Source organism: Theobroma umbraticum, unplaced genomic scaffold, assembly GCF_002168275.2.
Source record: "Theobroma umbraticum cultivar Fairchild unplaced genomic scaffold, ASM216827v3 scaffold_228.0, whole genome shotgun sequence".
Taxonomy (NCBI): Eukaryota; Viridiplantae; Streptophyta; class Magnoliopsida; order Malvales; family Malvaceae; genus Theobroma; species Theobroma umbraticum.
Window position 1 is genome coordinate 2,650,949 of NW_018397274.1, and position 20,747 is coordinate 2,671,695.

Sequence of the window (20,747 nt, forward strand, 5' to 3'; positions counted from 1 at the left end):
CCGTGCAAGGACATTAAATTCTATAAGTTACATTCAATCTCGATGCAACAATAAATTCACAAAATAGCAGCAACCAACCAACCTCCGCAGCAACTCAAAGCATTGCAGCACATAAAATGAGCTCAAACAATTAAAATGATATATTAGGAGGTATAGTACCATTGCTTGTCAGCAAAATCAAGCAAGAATTCCCCTGTGCTACAAACTCAGACAATTACTAGCATGGTGAAACGAGGTTCAGCAAAAAGAAACTGACCAAATTGCCTTATCTTCTATTATACAAAGCCAGGACAAAATCATGCACGGAAAAAACTCGGGCTCCTCCACGTATATCTGCAAACACACTTATAATCATTGATTGGAACAAAATCACAATAAAAAGCCTGCCATCAATAAAGCCAACCAGCAACAATTCTTTAAATGAGATTTCTTAACTAGAAAGCCTGTGTAACTACTTCATAGCATGCTACAAATTCTGCTGGTCAAAAGAATAAGGTCACAAATGTTTCTTTACAATTTTGCAAGATATTGCACCACTTGCCAACATAAAAAATGTATCATCTAAACAATTGGTTAAGTTAGAATCTGTATAACCCTCTAACTTAAGATGTTCAACCTGTTACCAAACTAGCTTATAATCTTTAGTCCTATTCAAATATCTCATCATCTTTTTTGCTACTTCTTAATGGTTTGTGTCAAGATTAAATAAATATTTTTTCAAAAGATCCACTGTATAAGCAATGTTAAGCCTCATGCGCACTTGAGCATACATCAGGCTCCTAATTGCATTAGAATATGCCATCTGTTTCATAAATTCCCACTCAACGTCATTTTAGGAAACTATGCCAAGTTCAATTTATCACCTTTAATAACACATCTCAACCTTTGCAATCAAGTATAAAAATATATATAACACTTGATCAATGTATGCAAGCTAAAAAGTCCCAACAGGTGATGGGATTTACTTTTATGGATTTTAAACTCAAGAACATAGGATGCTTCCCCAAGAACTTTCATGTCAAATTGCTCAGACACAACTAGCAAGAAAGATTGCACCTGAGCATTTGATTCATTAGTTGGTTCATGATCTGCCTGCCTAAAGAGTAGGGTTCGAATCTCCTTTCTCAAAAAAAAAAACTAACAAAAAAAATATCATCAACAAACAAACTAAAGAAAGAGGTAAACTTACTCCCACGATCTTGGGATATATGCATTAGTCTACTTTGTTCTTATCAAAACCAGAAAATGTAATTATTGCGTCAAATTTAAGATACCATTGATGAGAAACTTGTTTAAATTCATAAATAGACTTTTGAGTCCACACCATATGATCTTTACCATCTTTTTAAAATTTTTTAAATTACAATGTAAAGACATTTTCAACAAGATTCTCATTTAAAAAGACAATTTTAACATCCATGTGATGTAATTCTAAATAATAAAGAGCTAATCACTCTAAACAACATCCTTTATTGATAATCATGACAATAAAAACATTAAAGTGTTTGATTCAATGATAAATATATATATGTCTCTAGTTTCAAAAACTAGATTCGAATCTCACACTTTTCAAATCATCAAAAAGAATAAAATAAAACAACAAAACTCTATTTCTTAAATTTCCTTATAGCAGCAGAACCCCTCTCCACTTGTAGAAACACACTAATGCACAGTATAAGATGATCCCACAAACGCTAGTAATGATGAGGACCACCTTAATTGTATGAGAATCATTAAATAATGGTACTGGAAAGTTAATGCCAAATATTCCAATTATTATCCCAAATACAGCAAGAACAAACGTAGCGGATGTGAGTAGCAGCTCAAACTGGATCAGTCGATTTCGAAGATTATTCTGCAAAGCAGAGTAAGTCTATTAGTTAATAAAATTGTGACAGATCTTACATCAATAAGAGATGGGATAGATTTTAAAATTATAAATAAAATTTTTTTTTATTTAATAAATACATTTTTTAAATCAGAAACATAAATTCGTGACAAGTAATATCAAAACTTATTCAATTCTTAATTGATATGAAATCCTTCATAAGAGATATTAAAGTTGAAATAAGTGCGAGTCGATATGATTTTTTTTTAGAGGTGAAATTGTCAATATAACAAAAATATTATATAATTGAATGAGATAACATGTCACAAAGTACAAATTAGTAAAAGACGTGCCACCTCTAGTCCTTTCTTCAATCCTTTTTTAATATTTCAAAATTAAAATAATTCTAACATAAGATTATTTTTTTTTCTTAATCTTTCTGTGTCACATCAAAGACCTGATATGCTCGCTTCTGTTAGCTTTTTTATTATTATTTTTTAATCAAGGTGAAACGCATGATCACTTACCATCTGAATGTTGAGGAAATTTTCTGTGTCATCGATGTATTGCTTCAACTGAAACAAGAGGGAGAAGATTAAATTAATAAATTATTAATTAATTTTGTAGAATTAGACAAGGGAATAAAATTGGAAAACGTTGACCAAGGTGCTCTCTAGCTAGAGAACTGTATTCATACCGTCATCAACTTATTAAGAATGCTATCAATGACAACAAAGTATGCTTCCAGTAATGACTCCAACTCTTCCACACTGGTCGCAGCGTTCTCAGAACTCATCATCATGCTCTCGCGACGGCTCCTGACGCTGCTCGAGTTTTTCGTCAGCCTACGGGAGCCTGAGGGTGAAGAAACAGGAGCAAATATTATAGGATCAGATGCTTCAGAGGCTCCTTCATTTGATCTGAATATTCCCAGCAGAGAAGACTGAATATCATCAGAAATTACTGAAGCCGATTCCATCTTTCTCTTCTTCTCAGTAAGATACATTTCAGCCTTATCTTCGTCGTCATCCATTATCTTCTCTACCTCATCTCGAATCTAAAACCAAGGTGGGAAATTAAGTATTAGAGAAGATAAAGAAAAGAAGAGGAGAAAGACAGGTGAGCCGACATATTCTATACCTTAGAGTCAATGCAACAAGGCGGCTCTTCAATCCGCGAACTCGTTCCAGGTTGAAGGTACTTACCTCTGATGTGAGCTTGTCGAGCAATGGATATGCTTCCATTTCTAATTCTGATGCCTTGGGAACATCAAATGATCACATACCATATCAGTTACCATCACTCACATAATTTAATCAAACATACGAAGGAATTATATATTCTAGTTTTCCCTTATTAATTTGTACCAACCTCAGAATCAAGTGAGCCAGAAACAACGTCCAGAACAACTGCAAGTGCCCTAAACTCGAAGGGACAATAGGAAGACGTGCTCCTAAAACTCCTGGCACCGCTGCGTCTTGGGTTCAATTCAGCTACTCCAGTGCTTCTTAGTCGTTTCTGCAGCTCCATCACATACTGCAAAACGTTTCTGTCAAGGGAATTCAAGAGCAGGACCTCGTCAGCTGTGATAATACACCGTATCTTCTCCAAATTAGCAACGATAGCCTTCTCTTTACCAAGGATGGTTGGGGGGTAAACAAACAGGGGGTCAAGAATCCGTAGATCACGAGTTGATATAGCACAACGACGTATTATGGTCAACTTGTCGATCTCAAGGACTTGGGAATTTCCCGACGCGTCAATACAAATCCAAGATCGGAGACCTTGGCCTGTCTCCGGCAACTCCAATACATCCATGCCTTGGAATGGAAAGGTCAAGGTTGAGGCAGAGAGCTCGTACGGAGCATCTATATATAAGGTTTTAGATATATATATATATATATAATCCAAGTGTTTTTTTAATTTCGCTATCTTTCTTTCTTCCCCACAAATCATTGGATATTTCTTCCTTTCAAGTCAATCGTGACGTTTTAATTGAATTAAAAAAGACACAAAATCAAAAACAAGTGAAACCCAGAATAGTGATCATGTGGACTCTGAGTAAATAATTAAATGACCTTTTCCCTTTGGCTGAATATAAAGTAAAGAGAACCATTGGCACACGTACAACATGGTGAGTCAACTTGCCAAATTGTAATATTTATTCTATGTGGGATTTCTTAAATACAACGTTGATGTAGCAACAAGGGACAAGGGGTGCGTCATTGCATAGTTAATCCTTTTGTATTTTTCGAAGGAGGTCACTTCGTAGAGATATACATAATGCACGTAAAGATGGTAATTGTCAGACACTTGATGTCAGCTTTCACCATTTCACACACAACTGCTGATGGAAGAGGCTAAAACCTCCTCTACTGAACTTGGGAAGCCAGACCTGCCTCTTCCAGTATCGAAAAGCACATATGTTTCATTTTCATCCAATTGGCATTCTATTGTTATTATTATTATTATTTCTGTAAATGTATGGAGTTATAGACGTCTGCTTGATTCACCATTTCAATATTTAAATTCACAACTTTTATTTTCAACCGATATGGCCAACTTGGTGAAATCGATTCACCATTTGAGCTCTCCCCACCGATATGGCCAACTGGAAGGAAGTTGCATAGTGGAAACTACTCAATAAACATATACAAAGAGTTGATAATTTAAATTTTTAACTTTAGGGTCTATCCATCACATCTTTTAAAAAAAACTAATTTAAATTTTTATTATTATTTTTTAAAAAAAAAAGTATAATATTTTAATATAGAAAATGAATATAAATTTATATATATATATATATAAATATATCATATGATCATATTATCATGTCATTATCTATCATGACATAGTAACAAATTACGTCAACACTACATTGTATAAAATGAGAATTGATGTTTGACTAAAAATATTAAACACAAGAATTTGACCAAATGGAATTGGGAAATAAAAAAAGCTTAATTGAATTTAATTTTCTGAATATGTAGTTGAGAAATTCTATTTTAAGTATTGTATATCTTTTAAAAATATTATTATAACATGTTTGATTCACAAAATAATAATAATAATAAAGTAGAACAGGAATGAAACTATGTATTTGATGTTAGCGGTGTTAACAGAGAGTGAATAGATATGTAAAAATCAAGTGACTTGGAATAATATGAAGAAATAGGTGGCAAGTCCGAAGCTTGGTGGAGTGACTTGGAATCAAAAGAAAATCCTCTGCATTGGCATTTGGGTGCAAATGAAATCAACTTCCCTGTTTGTTCAGATGCGTTTTGTTAAAGGTAACTTTGATTCATCAATGAACATTAGAGACTTGCAAGAAAGCAAAGGGCACCCAGATTTTCGTTTGGTTGAAGGCAATAGAATAATGCTTTCCATTTCGTTTGGTTGCAAGAATTGGTAAATACTATACTATTCACAATGGTAGAATCGAAAATTCAATAAAATTGCATATTTGCACTTGATAATCGTTAACACCTGTTGGGGGATTATCTCTTGCAAGTGTCATTCCCCCATTTCCTATTTCAAGTTCAACATGGGCGACTCCAATTAAAGAATTGGCTCTAAAAATAGAGAGCCATCTTCTTTCATCCATGTACAGGGTACATGATTGATAACAACAATGATGGGAAAACTGCGTCTTTTATTTCCTTTATAGGGGCATAAGTCGTCGGTACTTGAAGAACCACACAAATGCACAAAATATGATGATCCCGCATATCCCAGTAACTATGAGCACCCACTTAAACGCACCTGGGTCATCAAACATTGGTATTGCAAAGTTCATGCCAAATATTCCTGCTACCACCCCAAATATCGCAACCACAAACGTCGCCGTTGTGAGTAGCAGTTCAAATTGGATCAGCTGGTTTCTAACATTATCCTGCAACCCAAACTTTCTCCATAAGTTCAATATGCTTTTCCACAAATTTCTCCTTCCCCGAAAGACAAAATCATCAGTAGCAGCAGTGGAGGAAAGGTTGGGGTTCAAACATAAACAGAAAGAAAAATAATATTTCTTAGTAACAAACTTTTCTATCAAGGATAAAAAAGCACATACCAGCTGAATGTTAATGAAATCCTCTGTGTCATCAATGTATTCCTTCAACTGAAACAAGAAGAAAAAAACTAATATTTATAACACTCCTAGAGAAGGGAAGATGAAAAGGACTAAAGACTGCAATAAGTGCTATGCCTACCGATGTCAACTTATTTAGGGTGCTATCAATGACAACAAAGTATGCTTCCAGTAACATCTCCAGCTCTTCTATACTCTCTGTAGTGCTCTCTGAACTCCTCATGCTCTCATGGCGGCTCCTTGCAATGCTCAAGCTTTTCTCCAGCCTGCGGGTTTCGGGAGGTGAAGAAACAGGAGAAACTGGAGCAGAAATAGAGAGTCCATCAATTGATCTGAATCCCATCAAAGATTGATCACCATAAAATGATGACTCCATCCTACTCTTCTTCTCAGTAAGATACATTTCAGCCATATCTCCATCATCATCCATTAGCTGCTCTATCTCATCTCTAACCTAAATGGATACCCAAAGAGTGGGAAAGTATCAGAAGACGTAAGGCTATCATTTACCTGCAAACAAGAAGGGGAAAAAAAGAGGGGGGAAGAGGAGAGAGAACAGAAGATACGTATACTCTATACCTTCTGAACTCTTCGAGTCAATGCAACAAGTCTGCTCTTTAATCGGCGAACACGCTCCAAGTTTAACGTGCTGATCTTTGATGTAAGCTCATCCAATAGTGGATATGCTTCAATTTCTAATTCTGCTGCCTTTGGAACATAAAATGAGTTACCAACTTGCTCAAAAGTAATCAAATGCGTACAACAGAATATGTTGATGGTACAAAAAGTGATAATTCCTAAAGAAAGGACTCAGTAGACCAACTAGGAACTGTGTTCATTTCTAAAATGTGATGATTAGAATGGACAACAGCTAATATATGAATTAGTAGTCAAATTTTGATAGTTCAATTATCCAAGAAATCCATTCTAATAACTACTGTTTCATCTGATATATCCCCTGCATCCACCAAGATGCCAAAAATCCATATCATTGTTCAAACATAATCCATACTTAGGAGGACTTAACAAAAAGTGAAAAAAAAAAAAAAGAGATATCACATAGGAACTGTGTTTGAAACATGTGACAACACAACACACTATAATAAGAGCACAAAGGGAAACAGAATATATTAAAGATTCTCTCAACGAAATATGAGTTATGGCATGACTGCCTTGTGGCATATTTGGCTGGGATGCAATAAAAAGGTTAATTTCAACTTTAAGAAATACAAGACAACAAGAATGCCATGAAAGTCATTCATGATTCAAGAAAAAACAAACAGAAAATCTAGAAACCGGATGGTACAATACCCTAGCAATTCAGCTTAGGAATTAGCTGCCTCTCTTCCCAGTGGCCTGCCTGGGCAGGAAAGTTCACAGCAAAATTGCATATTAAAGGTTACATCTTTGAGTTGAGTCATTTCACCTACGCAGGTTCAACCTCAAATTCTAATAAAGTGGAAGATTTCTTGCTAGTACAAGCTACAAAGGCTTTCAACAATTTATTTCAGCTAGCCCCACATATTATCAGATCCACCATAACAGGTGATCATGATTCTCTCCAAAAAATATCTTGATGGAGGTCACAAAACTCAGAGTTCTTTCAGTTGCTGTCGCCACCCAAAAGGAAATACACAAATTCTAAAATTTTCTATATTCTATCATCGACAATTTAAATCCATCATTCCAGTCTCAAGAATCTTTTTCGCCTTTGATTAGTTGCTACTTTAAACGGAATAAAAGGTTGCTCCAGATACAAATTTCATGAGAGCTACTGAAGAATCTGCAATTAATTTACAAATGCATCATCCCATTCTCAAGACATCTTTTTCCCAAGACACAATTATTGATTTATTTGTTGTAATCACCCTTGAAATTTGTGAGCCTCTCCATCCACACATAAGATCACCTCATAGATTACCACTTTAGAGACAGGCAGATAAAAACAAAATTTCACATTCTCTATATCTAATGTATTGCATAGCACGCACAAATAAATACATAGTTTTTAGCAGAAAAATGCATACAGATTGGGTGAAATTTATCAATCAAACACCCACAAGATATAATTATTTAACATGAGACAATGATGCTCAAAAGTTTTTAAACAAAAAGAACAATGGACCCTACGAGAATATACTTTTTCTAAAACTTTGTTTAATCCATTAAAATGATATTCAAATTTTCTCTCAAGTCCTTAAGCAATGCAAAGAAGCATAAGAAAGAGGTTTGAATCAAACTGATAATTGCTAATTGAGATCAGAAAAAATTTTGTTATTTAATTTTTTAAAAAGTCACTTTAAACTAGTTAAGTTTTCATTTGATAGGCACTCCAGATGGAAAATATTTATGATGCTAAGAATTTCTATTCACTATCCAGGAAAGGGGAGAAAGTAAAGATCAAGAGTCTTTGAAAAAGACCACAGAAAACTAATCCCAATATATCTACAAGTAGCTAGGATAGCATGATGTCAGAGAACTTATCTACGAATAAGAAGAAAGGATCTACGGCTTGAACTTGCAGGGAAAATTATCTTCCATTCTCAAACTTGCATTTTCTCTTATGGCTTCAAAAAGAAATAGATTAAGCTCAAAGCTTGGAACTTAGAGAACCGAAATATCCATGGTAGTGCTTTTCTCTCTCCTAGGGAACTAGAGGTGGAAAAAACCTTACCCGACCTAATTCACCTGCACAACCCAGCTGAAGCCCAAACCAGCCCAACCGAAATTACTAAAAAAGTCAACAAGCCAACCTTGGCCCAAGCTTGTAAAGACCTAAACCTTAAATAACCAGAACCCAAATCCAACCCTGATTCCAATGCACTTACTATTTGCTTGCAGAGCAAAATAGTACAATGTGGCAAGAATTGACCTGAACTTCCAGACTAGCCCAACCCACCAAAACACAACCCAAAGTAACTCCAAAGCTTGATGATCCAAAGCTGAAATGATCAGGAAAAATCACAAGTCAAAACCTAAAATTGACCCAATCCATAACAACCTAACCGATCCTACGCAATCTTCCCAATAGACACCTCTACGGGCAATTATATAGATCGAAGGTACCAGATTAAAGCTTATGTGTTATTGATGTTTTGCTTCACCTACCCATCAAAGTTCTTACATCTCACAATACCTTCCGATCGAAATGTCTTAAAGTATATTTAAAAATATCAGGTGCCCTATAGATATGTATGCGTCTTTTAGTTCAAGGTGAACTCAACCACACCATCAAAAGTATGTTGATGGAAAGAGATAATAGCTCAATACAAGTTCTCTGGACAACATTCTTTAATCTTTAACCTGGAACATGACTCCATACTTAACAAGATAATGAACAATATAGTTGTCAGGTATGTGCCTGCTAGTCCGGTGAGATTCAAAAAGAACATCAAAAAATATGAAGACTAATTCAGCACAATTTCCCTAGATGTACTCTTAATCTGTAACAAGGAGCATGAAAAAATTGAGTTTTAAAGAATCCTTACCTAACAAAAGAAATAACAAAGAAATATATTTTATTCTACACTAAAGTTAATGGGAGACTTTGCTTAACAAACACATGTGCATGTATTGCAGAAAAGATCTTTCGCAGCCAGGAAATTTGAATATAGCAGCCAAATACAAATACAAAAAAAAAAAAAATGCCTCTTCTCTATCTCATTTATATTAGCGTCTTAACAATAATTGATAATGAAGAAAAACCCAGTCAAAAGAAAATAACAAGAATGTGCAAATATTATTTCATATGACTTGGTGTTATATGCCTTATGTCATTTCCTTAATTTACATTAGCTCACCCAAGAATCAAAAAGAAAATGTGCAACTAATATGTCTTCCGGCCAATTTCTTAAAAAATAAATAAATAAGAGTCATCAAAACAAAACTGATACTTAATCACAAAACAAAAAAAGGCATTATTTATATTAAGGGATTGTCTATGTTTGTGGCAAAAAGAGGAGGGGGTGGGAAGATGGGGAGAGAGAGAGAGAGAGGATGTTGTCAAGTCCAACAACTTTAATCAGTTTTAAGAAACCAGATACTTGCATCGTCCTACACATGCTTCTTTTTAGGTTCAATCTCCAATTCATGAATTGAAACAAAAATTTTCAACCATTCCATTTTCAGCAGGCTATATTCTCAGGTGAATAATTTTAGGAGCACAAGTCTATACTCAAAGAAGTACCATTTTTTAAACATCACTCAGTAAATTCAAACACAACAAGACATTTCAGTTTCCCCTTTCACGCACCTGTGAATCAAGGAATGTACAGGCAGCTTCCAAAGCAACTTCAAGAGCCCTAAACTCAAAGGGCAAATAATCGGGGGATGTGCTCCCAAATGAATTGTCAAAACTCCTACTGCTTCTTCTTCGGTTCAACTCAGGACCCTCTGATTGCCAAACCTCACCTACTCCACTTGTTAGTCGCCTTTGTAGCTCCACAACATACTGCAAAACATAGCTATCAAGGGAATTCAAGAGTAGAACCTCATCAGCAGTGATAATACACCGTATCTGCTCTAAATTTACAACAATAGCCTTCTCTCTACCAAGGATTGTTGAGGGGTAAACAAACAAAGGATCAAGAAGCCGTAGATCCCGGGCTGGTAGATCACAACGACGCATCATAGTGAACTTGTCAACCTCAATAATCTGGGAATTCCCAGATGTGTCAACACGGATCCAAGATCGAAGTCCTTGACCCCGCTTCTTTAACCCCAATAAATCCATTCCTTGGAAAGGTTGACGTCCAGAAGCAGATGCCCGATAAGAAGCATCTCTAAGGTTTACAGCTGATTGAGGTTTTGGAGGAAGCAGACGCTCTTTGAGTTCCGCCATTAACATATAATTCTGAAAAACATTACAAAACCATTAAATGACAACACTACACAAACAAGTTCTCAAAAAAGACCCCATATAAAAATTGGTTTCAACAAGCCCACTTTTCCAACTAAAATCTAAAAGCAACTAATTTATATCTGTATAAAAAAAAATTCAATAACCAAGGACCATTTTACTTTACAGCTTGAATACACAATTATACAGTTAGATTAATCATGTTTGTTTATGCATTTACACGAAGTCACAAGTACAGTTAGAAATTACAATCATAATCACGCATTGCATCTGACAGAAGAAATCAATTAAATAAACCAAATAGACAAACCAGCATATAACTGGACAAATCTAATTTAAAGCTGGACTAAACCCACATGTAGAGGGACTTGACCCAGGGACCTCTTCCTCTCCACTGGGACAAGGCCTCATTGGCTTTTGTTTATGCATTTAGAAGCCTTAATAACAAAACAATGTTATTTTTACACAGCCTGAGATTAAACATCAATTAAACCATGAATAACTCAGCATAAGAATGACAAAATTACAAATCAAGAATTCAGGATATCAACCAAAATGCTACCTCGAAATAGCCTATTAACCCTCCATAAGCTTATGATTGAACTAAAAAGGAACAATTAAAACAAAAAGAAATTGAAAATAAAGAGCAAAATCCATTAAATTCCAACACAGGACTCAAGCATAACTAACTAATGAAACAGCAATGAATAATCAAATAATTTCAAGGAGAAAAAAGAAACAAACTTACCTCGAACAAGTAAACTAAGATTAGCTAGCTACCAGATGAAGGCGAAGAAGATATAATCACAGCCGTTAAATAATTAAGCTGCGAATAAACGATTAGATTAGTAAATCAAATTATAACAACACCAAAGATTACAGAAAAGAGAAAGGAAACCCTAGATTTGGAAAAGCACCTTGGCAGCAGCGGATTATCGAGGAGAGAAAGATGTGAAGAGGAAGATTGCGCAAGAAAGAGAGAATCTCCCCTTCCAATGCGAAATTTTCATTTAATACTTTTTTTTATAAATAAAATTAAAATAAAATATAAGAGGGCGGTGTAATTATTACTCAATTAGCTAAGCCGCGAATCTTACTGGAGAATCTATGATTGAAGATTTTGGTTTTAATAAATTAGAAAAAAAAAAAAAAGGGTACGATGCGAAGAGCGTTTTTGTTGGTTTGTTACTTCCGTTAGTCTGTGACTCTCTCTGTCTGTCTCTCTGTGTATGCGTCTGGGTTTTTCAGGAACAGGAAAAACGATTAAATTACGTCTCTTTCCTCTTGGCAAGTGGCAGACTGTAAATGGGTTCCCCGGATGGGTTGGGTGGGGTTGGGCGGGCTACCCGTCGATTTTTCCTTTCTTTCTTTTAAACTCAAAATATGGAAAATAATAATAATAATTAAAGTAATTTTAGTAGGAAGGTAAACAAGTAAGTTACTCACTCCCTTTATTTTTAACAAACAAGTAAATTTGAATAAAATAATAAAATATTATTTAAAAGTAAACTTTAATAATATAGCATTATTTATTAATTACTCGAATCTATTAAATATATAATTAATAACTTAAAAAATAACTTAAATAATTCAAAATTATATAAAAGATTAATTTTATATTTGTTAATTTATAAAAAAAAGTTATGATAAAAGTAAAGATATTTGAATATCACATATTATAAATTTTTGAACAAGTTCAAGTTTAGGTTATGTTAAAGATAATATCTGAAACTTACTTGAATCCAAATTGGGTATTAAAAGTCTTATCCAAACTCACCTCATCATTAAATCTAAAATACTTAAATCTTATATTTTCAAGACAAATATTCTCAAATACCCATATAATAAAAATCTATTTACATCTCAATTTTATACCCAAATATCTTTGTACAATACAATTACACTGTACTCTTATTCTTTTGTTTTATTCTTCCCTTTATTCCTTAATTTAGGAGGCTTTAAATTGAGAATACCTTTTTGAAGTAGACCTTAATATTATAATTACAATTAAATAGATACTTCAAACACACGTAAAGACAAAAATTCATCTAATACTATGTATTATTATTATATTAAATTTGTTGCTTTAATATTTGTCCAACTTCTAGGAAAAAAAATGAAATGAATCAACAACAAGACATTGGGATGTCTTATCATTTTACAATTTTGATGAAAGTTAATTGTTGGGTATTAAATTATATAAAAGATAACAATATAACATTTGGTATATATATAAAAATGTTAATTAAAATTTTAAAAAAAATAACAAAGTAAATTTAATCTACAAATATTTTGTCAGAAATGATATGTTAATTTTTATAATTACTTTTATGTATCAAAATAAATATCTAAACACTTATATACTTTTTATAATGTAACCATTTCGTCGAGCTGCAACAAGCTAATTAGATAATATTTCTTTGTCTAGATTTACAAACAAATTAAGTTTATATTAACAAATACAAGGCCAATCAAGGAGGAAAGCTAGTTTCTAGAATATACAACATAATCAACTTAGAATTTTCAAAATAGAAAAGGAAAGAAAGAAATATTGTTGTTGCATCTAATTCCATAATAACAAAGTTGAGGTCGATTGATAAATCTTTGCAGGTTTTGCTCCCTCCAAGCAGAGTCGATAGATGAGTCCTCATGCTTAATTGGCAAAGGCTGCCTCCTCCCTCCTTGAGACTTGAAAGCATTGGCCCAATAGAAAACAATTCGGCTTGTGGCCCTCTAATCAAATTAGAAGTGAAACAAAGCAGAAGGATTGCTCGTGAGGCAAGGATGGGGAGATCAGTCTTGCGCATACAAAAGCAAAATGCCAAATGCCCTATCCTAGCTAATTATAGGAGGACATGAAAATACTCCTACAAAACAAAGACTATGTGTCACGATTCATATTAACTTATGAAATATTGTTAACTTTAGTCTATTAACTTTACAGTTTTACCTCACAAAAGATATCTCATAAATTAAAACTAGTATAAACTTTAAATCGTAGTGTCACTCTAATACCACAACTGATGTAAAATTCATGGCTCTTGCTGGGATCTCAACAATACTGCCTCAACTCCACAAGCTTCTACGGTGATTGAATTAGCTCCCACGATTGATTTGAAGTCTAGTGGTACTAAGAACGGTGTTGAACCAGTTGAACCAGATGATCTGATGGTAGAGACAGATGAATGTGCGGAAGACCATACAGCATGGTGTAGAAAGGCAGTAACTTGTTTAACAGTCAGATCCCTAGACCTATTTTACAACATGGATCGAATAATCTGCAAGCAGAAGTTTGTGTACCTAACCAAACATTCAGCAATATCACCCATGGATAAAGCTGGTTCAAGCAATGTGATAATATATACAATGGATAATCACAGCACAAAGGTTACTAACGTATAAATGAATGGAGGCATCCTTTTATCGAAAGGTGAAGTCAAACAATCAAGTAAGACTGGGAATATTCGCCTACAACGATCTTCCTTGAAGAAAAAAGCCAGAGCTAAACACAATGGTTCTCAAAGCTTCTCACCCTCTCTTTCCTTATTGAAGGAGAAAACAGTTCAACCGGGTATTAAATGGATGGAAGGGAAGGGTGATTTTGCCCATGGTGTGGTAGCCATTGATGAATGTCAAATGAGTACGGCGCATGAGGTTAATAAGGAGGTTGCCTTAACCTCACTTTCTTGTTATACTATTATTTATGAATCTAAAAATATTTGTTTGGAATTGTCAGGGGGCTAGTGATAGAGGATTTCCTCATTTTGTTAATGATCTACAGAGGATGCACCACTTCTCAATCATGGTCTTGTTAGAGCCAAAGGTTAGTGACACCATCACAGATAAAATTATTCATTCCATAAAATTTGACAGATCACATAGGGTTGAAGCATCTAAATTCTCAAGAAGCATATGGATTTTATGGAAGGAACACTTGCAGATCTCAGTAATTCGTAACCACGATCAATGTATCCACCTAAACATCCGAGATGGTTGTGGCAGCTCATGGATATTAACAGCAGTGTATGGACACCCAGATTATAGGAATAGAAGAACATTGTGGACAAAATTATCTTCCTTTGCAGAACACGTCTCTTCTCTGTGGCTATTATCTGGGGACTTTAATGCTTTTCTCTATGCTTATGAAAAGGTCGGTGGTTCATTACAGGTAGTAGGCCTTGTCCATACTTTTAGCGGTTTGTTAATGCATATGGCCTAGTTGATCTCGGCTTTAATGGGCCAAAGTACACATGGAAGAGAGGGTTAGTTTCTGAAAGAATTGACAGGACACTCTGCAACATGCTGGAGACTAAAGTATCATGAAAACGACTATTCAACATCTTCCCCGAATCCAATCTGACCATAGACCATGTTTAATTTCATTAGAGGCGAGGGGAGTTATAGATCGAAGTTGAGATTCCAATTCCAAGCCTGCCATGGCTTTTCCCATGTAAAGCTACATAAGGAATATGAGTTAACTATTCAACAGGAAGAGGTATACTGGATGCAAAAATCCAAGGCGGACTGGCTGAAACTAGGTGAAAAGAATACTAAATATTTCCATCTTCGGGCAGTAAAGAGAAGAAACAAGGGAAAGATTTTACAATTAAGAAACACATATGGTACGTGGTTAGAAGGACAAGAAGAAATGAGACTACACACTGTTGATTTCTTTCAAAAGCTGTACTCTAAGGATACAAAAACCTTACCAGCCTATCCTATTAGTGGTAAATTTCTTTTTATGAATAAGTCTGATTATGATAAATTGACTGCACTGGTTTGTGACAAAGAAGTACATGATGCCTTATTTGACATGAAGCCTGTGAAAGCTCTTGGTATTGATGGGATACACGCCTTGTTTTTCCAAAGTCAATGGGATGTAGTGGGTTCGAGTGTTGTCAGGTATGTTCAGACAGTATTCACAAGTGGTAAGATTGGGAATGAGCTATGTGAATCTCTCATTGTCCTAGTTCCAAAAGCTAGGTATCTAGAATATGTCTCATAATACAGACCTATTAGTTTATCACTTGTCATTTTCAAGGTATAAATGAAGGTAATAACTAATAGATTAAAACCATATATGTCTACATTAATAGCAGAAACCCAGTCTAGCTTCATCCCGGAGCGAGCAATCATTGATAATGTAATAGTGACTCAAGAAGTTATGCACTCCTTTAGAAGGAAAAAAGGTAAGGTGGGGTGGATGATGTTGAAAATTGATTTAGAAAAGGCTTATGACAGACTCTATTAGGAATTCATACATGATACGTTACTTGACGCACGCATTCCTGGCCAACTTATTGATGTGTTGATCCAAAGGTAGAAATATTCCAGTTGTCAGATCCTTTGGAATGGTGTGCCTTCTGAATCCTTTACACCATCTAGAGGTGTGAGACAAGGTGATCCACTCTCCCCATATCTATTTGTTTTATGTATTGAAAGGTTATCACATGCTATTAATAAAGCAATGGAACAGGGGTTGTGGAAACCAATTAAATTGGGTCGACACTATCCTCCTATTTCTCATCTCTTCTTTGCCAATGATGATCTCATCTTATTTGCAGAAGCTTTAGTTGATCAAATGAGGATTATTAATGGGGTCTTAGGCGATTTTTGTGTTTGCTCAGGGGAAAAGGTAAGTGTTCAGAAATCTTCCTTTTGCTGCTCGGCAAATGTTTCTAGGGAATGTATTGAGAACCTTAGGAACTGTTCAGGTTTCTCTTATTCTAGGAACTCAGGCACCTACCTAGGTGTACCACTATTTCAAGGAAGGAAAGGTATTACATCTTTTAAGTTTCTAAAGGATAAAATGAAAAGTAAATTGAGCAGTTGGAAAGCTTCTTCATTGTCCTTTATTGGTAGACTTACACTAGTAAAATCAGTACTATCTACTATTCCATATTATGTGATGCAAACAGTTTTTGTTCCTCTAGAATGCTGTAAACGAATTGAGCGGTACTGTCGTAATTTTCTTTGGGGTGGAGAAGTTGACCACCAATGTATCCATTTAATTAGGTGGAATCAAATATGTAGACCCAAGGAGGAAGGTGGGATGGGAGTGAAAAGGTTACATTTGATGAACAATGCCTTCTTAATGAAATTGGTATGGCAACTAGTGACTCGACCCAAGGCCTTATGGGTTAGCATTCTCAGTGGGAAGTATGATTTTAATATTGATCAACGGCCCAACTCAATCTTCCGTTATGGAGCATCGCAGACTTGAAATTCACTAAGTAAGCTGTGGAGTAGTTTCAATAATAATATACATTGGGTCTTAGGCGATGGTCTCTCGACCCGTTTCTGGAAGGATGTTTGGTTTGAGGATACCACTCTTGCCGAACAGGGCCACCTTCCTAGTATTGTTTCAAGTGAGAATTGCTATGTTCGAGAGTTCTTATTAGATACTAGAGAGTGGGATCAAGAGAAGCTAACTACCTGCCTACCTGGTGAATTAGTGAGTAAAATCCTGATGGTACTTCCTCCATCGTTATCTTTGAAGCCGGATACTCCATACTGGGCTCCATCAGCTTCAGGGGTTTACACTGTAGCGTCAACATATGAGTTGTTGAGAAAGGATTATCCAGACTATCTAGGACAACCAAGTAAAAAATGAGATATTGCGTGGAAATGGGATAGCCCTCAACGGATACGTACCTTCCTAGTGCAATGTCTTCATGGTAAATTATTGACAAATTTGGAACGAAGGAAAAGAAACATGTCATCCTCGCCTTCTTGTGTTTTATGCTCATTATCGGATGAATCAGTCCTGCATCTCTTAAGAGATTGCCCACATGCAAAAGAGGTATGGTTGAAATTGGGAACACGAATGGATCACGGGAACTTCTTTGTATTATCATTATCAGATTGGCTGATAGCTAATCTAAAAGATTATAATATTTTGTGTTGACAGTATTCCCTAGGCTATTCTATTTGGATTCACATGCTGGTATATTTGGAAGTGGAGGAATGTTAAAGTTTTTGAAGGCAAATTGGTCCCTTTGGCTGGTAAGTTATCAATGCTAAAAGGTCTTGCTGTTGCATCGCATAATGTTGTCACAATTCCTTGCACACGTAGTAGTCCAAACGGCTATAAAAGAGAAATGCTAGTAGGATGGCAAAATCCTCCGCAAGGTTGGGTGGCAATAAACTCAAATGGCGCATTACGTCGCAGTACTAACTTAGCTGCTACAGGTGGTGTTCTATGTGATTATAACGGATATTGGTTAGGCAGCTTTGCTGCAAAGTTGGGAAGGTGTTCTTCTTATATAGCTGAATTATAAGGAGTCTTACACAGTCTTCATATAGTAAGGGATAAAGGATTTCGTAGGATATGGCTACAGGTGGACAATAAAATCGTGGTTCAGGCAATTACCGCCAATGCATCACATCCATGTGCGAATTATGACTTATTGGACTCTATTCGCAGATTGCTGCAACTCGACTGGGAGGTGAAGATTTCTCATATTTATCGAGAACGGAATATGGTAGCAGATGGCATGGCCAACATTGGATTTAATTGAGATAATAGTTTTAGTTTTTATGATGTACCTCATCTAGAAGTCAATTCTATGCTGTTCAATGACTTGTTAGAAGTGTGTTTTTCAAGAATGATTAGAAATTAATAAAAATTCTATTAAAAAAAAGACCCTCTTTTCTCAAGGACATATCTCTAATATTTTAAATTATGCTTCAATACCAATTGACATTATTTATTTTAATTTATGAAATATTGTTCATTTTAACTTGCTAGTCTCATGATTGTCTCAAATTGAAAATGGTGTATGTGAAATTCAGAGCTTTCAATTGGGACCATGACATTATGACAAACGAGAATAACGACCACTAGATTAAGGTTTTGATATGAGTTATGATTGCGTAGATATTAGGCAAACACAGTGTTAATGTCACACGACATCTCTGTGACGGCAATTGGCACCAGAAAATTAAGGTGCATTGTACCATGCTGCAGTAGGAAGATGCTTTTCCAGGTGCCAATGCCCAATGCTTTTGTCGCTTTGGCATATTCCTTGCCCAATCCCATCAATGGGTTTGATTTCAAACCATTTCATGCTTGGGTAATTTCGGTGTCAATCTGTGCCTATGGGCCATATCCTGCCCCCTTTTTTTCCCCTTTTTTTCAGTTAGTCCATTGCTTTTGTACACACTCAAATTCTACCAAAACTTAATAGCAAAAGATGGAAGCGAAGATAACTCAATTTTATTTATATTTCTGATGGTTTTGCTGAGCATAACAAATTGAAGCATCAAGCGTTTGTTCTCCCAGCTTTTAGGGCACTTATATATACATACACATATACAAAGACAAATGATTCATCCCACAATCATTATGTACAAAGGGACAACCACCATTTTTGGGGTGTTGCAAGGCTGTGGGGTCATTACTCCATGCATAAGATTAATTTACAATTTTTGTTCAAATGTAAGGATTTATATGGGATGAGTAGTCACGGATTCCGGCTCCTTCCCATCCCATCCATTCTTCCCACATATCCCAATCCGGATCGTCCATGCCTCTCATTGGCTCATCGATCCCTTCATCAAACGCCTCGTACATCCGTGACTCGATCGATTCCCCTCTGAAATTGCTCATCACAATCTGCAGAGCGCCACCAATATCAGATAACACTTGTATACTAGTCTGCACTACATGAACAGAGGATTGTCCCCTGACAGGTGTGGACAAAACAATACTTATCTCTACTAAATGTCAATTATTGACTCCTCAGGTAAATGGTTTGGGTCATAATGAGGGGCGGTGGCCCCATCTACATCATTAGGGTTGGCTGCATGTTACAAACCACCCGAATATACCGTGTGTTTCTTTAACAAGTTAAAAAGGGTGGAAATCATCCAAACTGAAACAGCATTTTCCAAACTAAAGGAAATTAGTCATGAACTTGACCAATAATTTAGTGCCACGTCGTTTGCTCTCAATCATTAATTCTTTCTTTTCTTTCCTTTTCTTTTTGGCTCATATTAGATACTCCTAATTTCTGATTCATAACATAAAGGGCAAGAAAATAAAACTAAATCTTAATAATACCCAAAACTGTTTATAAGAAGTATCTGATATGAGGAAAGAACACATACATCGTAAGCTTCGTTAATCGTTTGAAACTGAACCCCACAATTGCTTCCTCTGCAAACGTCCGGATGATACTGAAACGAATCAAAAACACAAACCCCATCAATCGACCAATAAATTCCCACAATCAAATCAATACAGGAAATGAAACTTTCATTAGAAATAGAAAGAAGAAAGAAGGGATTCAAAGTACCTGAAGGGCAAGTTGCCTGAAGGCCTTTTTGACCTCAGATTCAGAGGCACCACGATGGATCCTAAGGGTTTTGTACGGATCCATCACAGAAGAGGCCGAGCAACGAACTCTTACTCTGATCACAGTCTTCTTCTTTCCCTTTTCCTTAACTTGCATCCATGAAGAAGAACCGTTCCTACCAATCATCCGGACAGCACTCGCCATTGTCAGAAACAAAATGAACCCAAACTCAAATATTAAAAGCCAAAACAACCCAAAGCTCAAAAATGAAAAGAAAAAACAATAAAAAGCTGCTTTTGGAAAATGGACGGGGTTGATTGATAATCCAAAAGGAATAGTGTAATAATAGATATGGAGGGACTGTTCAAACGAGGAGAGGGTTACATTTATAGAGGGAAAAGTTGATGGGAGAGAAGGGAGGGTCCTTATCCAAAGGGACCGGCTTGGGGGGTGACGTGTAGGAAAGTCATGGCTTGTGGGGTTGGGGGAGAGAGAGAGAGTGGGGAACCAAAGACTTATCTACTCAGAAGGGGTGACTTCTGTTTTGGCTGTTGTTTACGTTGTCAAGGTTTACCAAATTTCGTAACGGGAAAGGTTTATTTTAAGTATATTCTTTATCTTTTGTTATTTCAATCATTCCCTCTATCTTTTATTTTTTTCTATTGTAATCCCTTT

General features: G+C 35.6%; 3 protein-coding genes across 3 annotated transcripts; all 3 read right to left on the reverse strand.

The window, feature by feature from the left end:
- Nucleotides 1-1,624: 1,624 nt before the first annotated feature.
- On the reverse strand, nt 1,625-3,646 carry LOC110427234 (magnesium transporter MRS2-1-like). The gene is made up of 5 exons (XM_089785465.1): nt 3,200-3,646; nt 2,961-3,087; nt 2,526-2,887; nt 2,356-2,403; nt 1,625-1,855 (listed from the first exon to the last, which is right to left on the reverse strand). The coding sequence occupies exons 1-5, from the start codon at nt 3,644-3,646 to the stop codon at nt 1,625-1,627; spliced, it is 1,215 nt and encodes a 404-aa protein (XP_089641591.1).
- Nucleotides 3,647-5,273: 1,627 nt separating this feature from the next.
- LOC110427111 (magnesium transporter MRS2-1) lies at nt 5,274-11,995 on the reverse strand. The gene is made up of 7 exons (XM_021442524.1): nt 11,691-11,995; nt 11,522-11,599; nt 10,168-10,767; nt 6,495-6,623; nt 6,037-6,369; nt 5,898-5,945; nt 5,274-5,720 (listed from the first exon to the last, which is right to left on the reverse strand). Exons 3-7 carry the CDS (start codon nt 10,759-10,761, stop codon nt 5,490-5,492), a joined length of 1,335 nt encoding a protein of 444 aa, XP_021298199.1. The 5' UTR covers nt 10,762-10,767; nt 11,522-11,599; nt 11,691-11,995; the 3' UTR covers nt 5,274-5,489.
- Nucleotides 11,996-18,971: 6,976 nt separating this feature from the next.
- Nucleotides 18,972-20,437, reverse strand: J8 (Chaperone DnaJ-domain superfamily protein). Its single transcript, XM_021442594.2, has 3 exons — nt 20,073-20,437; nt 19,885-19,953; nt 18,972-19,390 (listed from the first exon to the last, which is right to left on the reverse strand). The coding sequence occupies exons 1-3, from the start codon at nt 20,274-20,276 to the stop codon at nt 19,208-19,210; spliced, it is 456 nt and encodes a 151-aa protein (XP_021298269.1). The 5' UTR covers nt 20,277-20,437; the 3' UTR covers nt 18,972-19,207.
- Nucleotides 20,438-20,747: the final 310 nt, after the last annotated feature.